The 9,303-nt window shown below is 40.5% G+C and overlaps 1 protein-coding gene across 1 annotated transcript in view; it reads right to left on the bottom strand.

Annotated features, from left to right (window-relative positions):
- Positions 1 to 4,575: 4,575 nt before the first annotated feature.
- The window catches only part of KPNA1 (karyopherin subunit alpha 1), a 53,653-nt gene continuing 48,925 nt past the window's right edge, over positions 4,576 to 9,303 (bottom strand). Inside the window, exons 12-14 of the mRNA XM_075715071.1 lie at positions 7,901 to 8,028; positions 7,044 to 7,222; positions 4,576 to 5,570 (exon numbers count right to left, since the gene is read on the bottom strand). Of these exons, the coding sequence (XP_075571186.1) occupies positions 5,383 to 5,570; positions 7,044 to 7,222; positions 7,901 to 8,028 (495 nt within the window). The 3' untranslated portion in view covers positions 4,576 to 5,382. The remainder of the gene's footprint in view (positions 5,571 to 7,043; positions 7,223 to 7,900; positions 8,029 to 9,303) is intronic.

Genomic DNA, 9,303 nt, shown 5'->3' with positions numbered 1-9,303 from the left:
GCTGTAATGGTCACCAGTTTTTCATTTTACTTAAATTTCTCTAATTTTTTTGAGTTTACTCAAAAACCGGAATTCTGGTCCAGTGGTTTAACAGAAGCTCAATGTAGAAGTCCTTCCTTCTATCACTCTGGTACCTCCACCATTTCAGGATCTACCACAAAACCTGTGCATCACTGCACACATTTACGTGTTCTTCCAGCTTCCACGTCTGTTCCAGAGTCTCAAATACGAGCCTGAACCATTGGGCTTTGTGCTGTCTCCAGCTTGCTCCCAAACATTTGCAAGTAGTTGGGTACTAGAAAAATGGTATAAATCTTTCTCAGGGAGGCAATGAAAGAAACCACCTCTTTCCTAGTGTGATAGCTTCCAAGAAAGCACTCTAAACACAGAAAATGGTTAAAAACCAGCACACATTTCAGGCCTAAGCAGCCAGTCTAGCCAGCTGGAGAACTTAATACACCTGTCAGCTCGTAGCTTTAGCCTACACCCTTTTAACAGTGCCTGATGGGGAAGAACATACTAAGCCCTTAGAACAGTTTTTAATTTTCTTTCTCCCCCTTGGCTTGGTCTGCAACACATTCACATTTATTGAAAAAAGTCAAATTATCAATCCTATACCACATGCCATATTGCTGTACCTGTTCCAGAGGCAACAGGTACTTCCCAATGCAATGATCAATCTGACACCTTGAACACTGCCTCAGAAGAGCATGCAAGAGCCCCATGGACATGGCCATAGGAGTACATAAAGAGCTCCTGTTTAGATTCCTACTAAGACTCGGGCATCTGAAGAAAGACCTTCATGACTACTGGCTAAAATTGGCATGGGAAAGTACTAATGCTGTGTTGTGCCAATCCCAGAAGCAAACAAATCATACAGGAAGACATGGGGAATTACTTAAAGCTGGCACAGAGGTAAAACAGCTGTTCTGGAAATCCTCAGGGAAGCACAGAGGTGCATCACCAGCAGCACTGTCACATTTAGGACTGGGTGGTAGGATTTGGTTCTTAACAGTCCCGGTGCTGATAGTTACAGAAATGCAGGTTCAACGACACGTAGGTTTTCTGGGGTCAGTGCCTGCCTTCCCTTAAGACTAAGTGAAGGGACTTCGACCACCAGTAATTGGTTGGCATCAAGGAACGAACACAGGAATTTAAGAACTGGCTGAAATCTCTAGGCAGTAGTTCCCTCAAACGATTGTTTGCATGTGTGCTGTCTTCCCAAGAGCCCCAAGCACTAGTCCTGGCTTAGTGAGCTTTCAATAACCTTCTGCCCCATCATCTGTTGCATCCTCCTGAATCCAAGAGAGTGACCCTGCCTCCAACATTCCACCGGGAACTTTACCAATAGAAAGAATGAAAGAACGATAGCTCCTGTTCGCTGCCTCCACAAATACGCAAGACTTGAAAGGCATTACAGGTCTGTGGACAGGACGGCTAGATAACAATTCCTGTCCCGCATCTTCCTTTCTCTAATGTCCAGTTTAAAATTAGACACTGTTAAAACCTTAGTGTAGTAGTTTCACCTCATTACTGATGCTGCAAGAAGAACTCAGAGATTCCTGGTTCTCATCAGTCTTTCCACCTTGGCAGCTTGTGGGGCTTTTGGAAGGTGCTTAGATTGGATCTCCACAAGCAGACAGAAACAAATGCATTGATTTCAATTTTCAAGATAAGGGAAGAAGAAAGTAAGTGAGGTCACTTTTCTGGCACTACACACTGCATGGCAGAGCTGAGAAGAACCCAAGAACCTTGACGGCTCCCTGGCCTATCCTCTACACATAAGACCACGCTGCCTCCTACTTACACACAAAACAAAAACAGATCATTTCAAAACACAGTGTGAACTTCACAAAAGTGGAAGCTAGAGGCGTTCTCCGAGATAGTTCCTGTTTCAGAAGCAGCACATCCTTCATGAAAGCAGAGAATACCGGTTTCAGTGTTTCTAGCAGGGGACATAACCCTTATTACTCTCATGTCAGTCTAAAAAAGTGCCTTGTTTCTCGTCTGAATGGAACTTACAACCTTTGTACAGTTATTGCTGTTGCAAATTTTTAGCACCCCTTTTTTAACTGCTGAGAGTGTGTTAACACTGAGACTGTTCCTGTAAGAGAGAGTTCACCAATGCCAAATATAAAGTTAATACAAATTCCCCGTTTCTACTCAAGATTTCTTTTTGTACCTGTGAGTATTATACTAGCCACACAGAATTGTGTTAGGAAGTAGTGTTCAAACAGTAATGTATAATGATCCTCGTACTCTTTCAGTGGCACTTTTCCTCCAAAACAGAGTATTTCACCTGTGGCCTGAATGTTATTTATTAGATGGGTAACGTCACACTACGCGTCTGGCTCTACTAAAATGCAAATAGTTGACTTGCCCTTGGCTTACCAAGTAATTCTGATCGGTCTGTATCAGTGAGCTGTTCCTTCCATAATTCACAAGTCTGATCTCCCTTCCATACTCATATAATTTGCAGCCTTTGTTAGAAGTAATTTTATTTCTTTTCAACCTATTAATAAGGCTAAGTAAAGCAAGGCCAAGAACTGGTTGCTGGAAGATCCTGATGGAAATACACTCAATTAAGCACCATTTAAAATTAAATTGAGACCTATGAGTTAGCCACGTTTTAATCCATTTAATGTGTGCCATGTTGATTTTTGTGTTGTTTTAGTTTTCAGTCAAAATATTATGCAGTACCAGTCAAATGCCTTACACAGTCTAAGTATATATGATAACAATATTACCTGTGTCAACCAGGCCTGTCACTTCAAACAAACATACCAAGTTTAAAGATTTATACTTATCTGCTCTGAATTCACATATCCACAGCAAAAGTAACAAACACTGGCCAGGCTCCTTACACAGGAAGGCACACCATTCAGCTTAAATGGACTCTTTTTTAATTCACTCATTTAGAGGCAATTGTCATTATTTTCTTGGGGGGCAGGAGAGGGAAACGCCAATGCACCACATTGTTTTCACTAGCCTGGAAGAGAAAACACTTATATATATATATAGATATATAGATATATAGATATGTATATATATACACGCATATGTATGTGTGTATATATATACGTGTGTGTGTATATATGTATATATACACACTAGTGTATATATACACAGAATATACATATATGAATATACAGAATATATGCACACACACTTTGCTCAGATTTGTTTACAAAATATGTAGCATTTTTATACCATCCAGTAAGAGGTACATGATTTTAAACAAATCTTATAGAAATGACATGTTATTGGAAATTTACACGTAAAAAAATCCAGCACAAAAAAATCCAAAAGCTAAAACAAGATTTTGCTACTAATCAGTGCTTCTATCACCCTTCAAGAAAAGAGAAACACAGTTATTTATATGTGATGTAAAGGCAACATTGAGGGGTTTTTTGCTTTTTTTTAAATTAACCACCAAATTTAACCCCCTAAAATTACAAAGAATCAAAGTCCATTTACAGATCAAGTGCAGTAAACTAAATGTTCCTTCAGCACAAAGCAGCACTAGAGAACAACTGGGAGAGGGAAGGTGGAGGCCAACTGGCTTAGCTAGGGAGGCAGCAGGTGGCTTCTGCAGTGGCCACACAGGTCAGTCTCCATCCTGAAGCACAGACAGAACCGAAGACTGTATTTAAATAATGGTCACACAGAGCTGATGTTCAGGCCTTTGCCTAGCTTCTTTCAGCAGTTTGACAAGTGATTTATGTATTTTTATTATTTTGTATCCAATGGGCTGTTTTTGCTTTTGCAGTGGCTTGTCACTGAGAGGAGTCATAAGGAGGATTTTGCAGACAGTTCTGCCACTAACATTTGTCACAGGTACACGACACTGCAGTTGTCAGTGGCAATTTTGAAATGTTTACACTGGACAAATGTGTGTTCCGAGTGTCCAAAATGGCTTGAAAGAACATACGATGCAGGGGGGAGCGGACAGCCTGGAGAATCCATTGCATTTACAGAAATGGAACTACTGCTTTCAATCACGCGGCCTCTCCCCGGTTGTGTGAAGAGTTTGGTGTCAATGTCAGCTGAACTCAGTGAGGAGTGGCTGGCCTTTGCATCAGATGTCTGTGATCCAAGCAGGCTGCGGAGCCAAGAACATGCTGCTAGCAGAAGGGCAGTCTACAGCTGCAGATTACAGCTGTCATGCAGTCAGCGATGCCTTATAGATATTCACCTGTAGGAACCATGCGTTCCCTGCTAATTCACCTGAAGTCCCGTAAACAGCAAAAGGAAAAAATGAAATGAAAGGGCCAGGCAGATCTGTGTGTAATATTACTATCCTTTGAATGTAGTGTCATTTTTGTTGTTAAATAAGGGGCTTGACCAGGAGGACTCTATTTTGTGAGCCGGAGAGAAAGCTCTTGTCTTGTGAAAGTGAAAAGGAGATCTAATGCTCCTTGTGCTAAGTTTTACAAATTAAGATTTCTGTATTCAGAAGGTAATTTTTCAGAAGACAAATCTGTTCAAGTCACGCTGTGTAAAATTGTGAAGAGGCAGACAGGAATTTTTCAGCTGTAGTTATAATACCTCTGGAGCATGAAGTCAGGAAGGGGTAGTTTCTCCATTCTAGAAGCTGGTTTGGAAAGTCATTTCTGGGGAGGTGGTAAGAGTGACCTATTCACAGGCTCTTTTTTTGTGGATGGAGAGACTGGGAAGGTACACAAATCTCCACAGTGGTCTGCAATCCAGCTTGGGAGCTCAGTGTTGAGAAGGGATGGGGCCAGATGTGTTCAGTATTCTTAAGAACCAGAAAACATGTCCATTGCAGCCTGTTGTTGCAGGGGATAGAGAACTTACTCCATTATTTGTAACATGTTCTATATGCCAATAACCCCAGCTGGCACATACAGCAAAGTAGATACATTGCATGTGAAGATTTAACGCATCTCACAGCCATCCAAAGAGGCATCCAGGGAAGAGTATGGGGAATGAATTCAGCTACGTTCTCAGAAAGTCTGAATGTCTCCCTGGACTGCAGGTACACACTGCAGCAAATACGTGAGAAAGGCAGCCTTATCTTGGATGCCAGGAGTGTGAGGGCTAGTGGAGGAGGGATTATTTTCCTGTAATAGGAGCAGGGAATATCTCAAAGAATAGAAAGGTGCCTCAACTCCACGAAGATGACAGTGGAGAGGTTCAGAATCTAGAGTAGAAGGGCGATTCTGGCAACCCCTTGCCAAGGAGGGGGCATCCTGCCATGGAGAGCCAAAAGTTTTCCAGACGTATGTAAGAGCATGTGCACAAGGCAAGCGAATGAGCGCAAACAGGGTTATGGAAAACATTGAGAGAATCACTCCACGGGTGGCTTGTGGCTCAACAACAGGATTGGCCAAGTATAGGAGCACACAGCACAGGGGCACCTCAGAGCTGGAAGCCTTCCATGGGAGCCTCACACTGCTGGAAGATGTACTGTTGCTGGCTGAGATCCACCTGTGGGGCAATGCTGCTGTCTTCATCCTCTGTTCCAAAGTAGTGCTCAATCAGATCAAAGGCCTTCTGATAAATCTCTTGGTTCTCATGGCTCTGCAGGAATTCAATCTTGTCCAGGCCTGCAGAGAAAAGTAGTACGTAAAAGTTACAGCTTGGTGAAAGCATATGACCATGATAATTTTCAGTCTGTTGTGAACATCAAGTTCCATGACAATTCTCTCCCACCTTCAGAAAGAACAGGTCCCTCTATGGAGACCCTTACCCAACTTGTACTCTCCACTCCCAAGGAAAAAGAGGTTTAACTACAGAGTTCCCTGTAACTATGTGATGTGTTTCATGTTTCCTGTCCGCCTCTACTCTCTCCCTCAAAAAATAAAATCAACAAGCTTCAATCTGTAAAGAACAAGGCCTCAAACACTTTTTCTGAAGAGACTTTTAGGACCATGTTTCCTGAAAGTGTGTTCACCGTGCTTTGTTTACAAGGTCCATGACTACAGAATCAAGTAACTGCAAGTTAGAAGAGACTTCTGGTAATCATCTAGTCCAACCTGCAGCCCAACCCAGAACTACTACCAACACCAGATTAGGTCAGCTGTGCCTAGCCAAGTCTTCAAGACTTCCAAGGATGGAGGCTCCATCACCTAATGTGTATCACGTGTATATACAATGCAGTTAAACTCATGCAACCAGTTTTGGGCAGACCTTAAGCAGGTGGGCAAACTTAAGCCTTGTAGTCAGAAACAGATGAAAATAATACAGCAAACTAAAATATTTTTGATACCTAGGAATGATGCTGTAATGAAGTACAAGTCTCAGCCACTCTAGTAAATCTCTAATATTGGGAATTGTAGTGGCTTTCTTGTCTGCTCCTTTTACTATGTATGAAGACTAGAGGAAACAATTCTCTGATACTCTACAGGCATTTCTGCAACACTGACATGAAAAGGCAAGTTAAAACCTGGAACCAGGCAAGAAAAAATCCTGTTCTGATATAACTCTTCCCTGGCAGTCAAGGTAACCGTGAAGGCAACCATGGTTCAAGAAACCATGTTCAGCAATACTATTCTCTTCTACACTGCTCTTGATAATCCATTTTTATTTTTCTTAGTAAGTACTTGCCAATCGACAAGGAAACTAACCTTAAGAGCAGAAGCATCTCAAAACTGGGATGAAATGGTGCTGGTACATGCTAGAACCTCAGCACAGCAAAGGCAAACAAGGAAAGCTGCTGCTGCTGCCATAATTCTGCAGGGCAGCAGAGAGGGAAAAGGAACGTTTGAGACCTGAGCAACCGAGCAGTACGCCTGAACTCTTATCTGCCGTGGAGGGAAGATACTGAGGCTGAATGACGCCCAGAAGTCTCCCTCAGGGTCAAAAGAAATTAAGAAAAGAAGATCTGCACACACTGTCTCCAATCTACATACAAAAATAATGTAAAAGATGGAGTACATTGGTAAATGGAGACTTGTCAAAGAACAGTTCATTTTCAGATAACAGTGATGGGGAAATTAATAGAATTTCGTCTACTGAAATTCTAATGGGTTCATGATCATTGCTTTAACTGCTGACTTCCATAGATGTTTTGCTCATACCATATGCTTCTTCAATAAGAGCGCAGTAAGGATTAATGCCAGTGCCACTGCGTTTGGATTCCTGCTCTCCAAGCCTCAGGATGTTCTCCAGCCCATTCAGTGCTACTTGCACAATCTTTGAGTCCATTACTGTAAGGAGGTCACAGAGTGGTTTTATGCATCCCAGTTCTACTAAATACCTGAAAAACACCACATGGAACCCAGTAAATTGTCTGCAAAATTATAACCAGTGTAGCCATTTAAGCACTTAGCGTGAAGGTCTAAGAATCAAAACAACCAGATAAAATATCAACTTGATTGGAGAAACTGGAGAAATTATATACATCTACAGGTATGAAATAATAATTTAATTTTGTAATGTAATTTTATAATTCTGTAACTATAATTTATAAATAATTTATATTAACAGAAACTATATTTAACATATTTATAAGTTTATTATTTTGTTTTATAGAAAATTGCATATAAGCATAATGTACTGGGATAAGTTAAACAAGAAAAACAATGCACACGATGCCCTTGGCTGAAGGACTGAGCTATTCCTCTGCAGACTGCTAATATACTTTGTTACATTCTACCATGACCACTAAGAAATGAGTTTAAAAGTTGCATTTAGTTTTTTTCACATAAGAGTCATGGTTCAATTAATGAAGTAAGTATTACAGCTGAAATACATATGTGATTTCTCCCTAAAGGAATGAATGGCTTATTCACAACTCAATACAAAGACATGGTCTCTCTGGATACAAACAGTGGAAGCATACAGAAAGGTTTTCCAGTTTCTAGGTTGTTAGTTTGATTTCTTACACAAACACTAATTCACTCAATTGCCTTGAAAGATTTGAACTATTTCGTACTTGATCTGTTCAGCAGAGCCTCCAGATGTTGCATTTGTGATTGCCCAAGCAGCTTCCTTCCTTGTCCGAAACTCAGCTGTTTGCAAAATATTTATAAGAGCTGGAAAGATATGAGCATCTATGACTGTCTGCAAAAAGAAATAGCATGTCAGGTTATAATAAAAATTAGAAATAACTTCCTTGGCCTGAGGAGCTAATTAACATCTATGCTCAGCACAACACATTAAACAATGAAAGGTTGACTTATCAGGGGGCAAAAAATCAGTTTTCAGCTTTACATTCAAACCCTAGATATCACCGGGGTCTGTGCTTATTCCAAAAGAATTCAAAACACAGTCAGATAGAAGTGACTGCCATATCTAATATGTTACTTAATCAGACCTTGACAGCAAAAGAATGCCATACTTCCCTTATTTTTCCAGGTAGTGAACCACTCAGCTATTAAGTCAGTAAACCACTAAGTCATTAAGATCCCCTAAACAGAGAAAAAATCTTCCTAAGCCTGTGTGTCATACGTCAATCTCCACTGGGTGAGACAAACAGCAAAGAGAGAATGTATTGTAAGAACTCCTCAAAACAAGCAAACACCAATATATTCTTTCCAGGTGAAAAGACAAAGCAACACATGATTCGGTAGCATGGTTAACTGCTTAGCTCACCAAACTCATACAAGTCAAATGAGTATTTAGTCAGCAGCTGAAAGTTTCTAGTAACTTCCTCTGGAAAGAGCCTTTTGCAGTAAGACAGAAATGAAACCAATTTAGTTACACACGTATGACAAGGATCTGTAACACTTTCGTAAGGATCATTCAAAGAAGCAAGAGCTTAGGATTACATTTTTAAACTACCATTTTACAAATATAAGTCATCACAGAACTGGTAAAGGCAAATTCAAAGAAAGCCAAAGAGATCCTTTCAAAGGAGCTCCACAGAAGAAAACTATCAGATTACATATAGCAAAAAGCTATAGTCAGTTCACAGTGTGGATGGTTACCCAGTGGAAAAAAAAACCCACCCAGAACTGCTTGATACTTCTTTTACCCTTCCTGTTTGTCTGAACATCCACTCTGCATCTACTTTGGTAATCCGTACCGCGTATCAGTTGTATCAAAAGTCCCATGAACACTGTTTCCTTTACCACAGAATCTGCACTTCTAGTACAGCAATCTGGGGTCCTCAAGGAAAACCACTTACACTTACATCATGCCATGTTATATTAAATTTGTATTTTGCAAAGAATATTTGGCAGAAAGCCCTTAACTCTAATCTTTTAACATGAATGCTGGAAGTGGTAGGTCATAAACAGGAGCCAGCTATGCAAAAAAAAAAAAAAGACAAAAGATAAAAAGTCTTAAAAAAAAGGATGCATTTTCCTCCCTGACATGTTTTACTGGGAAAAAACA

Source organism: Pelecanus crispus, chromosome 1 (genome assembly GCF_030463565.1).
Source record: "Pelecanus crispus isolate bPelCri1 chromosome 1, bPelCri1.pri, whole genome shotgun sequence".
Lineage (NCBI taxonomy): Eukaryota > Metazoa > Chordata > Aves > Pelecaniformes > Pelecanidae > Pelecanus > Pelecanus crispus.
Note: the sequence above shows the minus strand (reverse complement) of the source record. Positions and strands in the feature narration are given on the sequence as shown.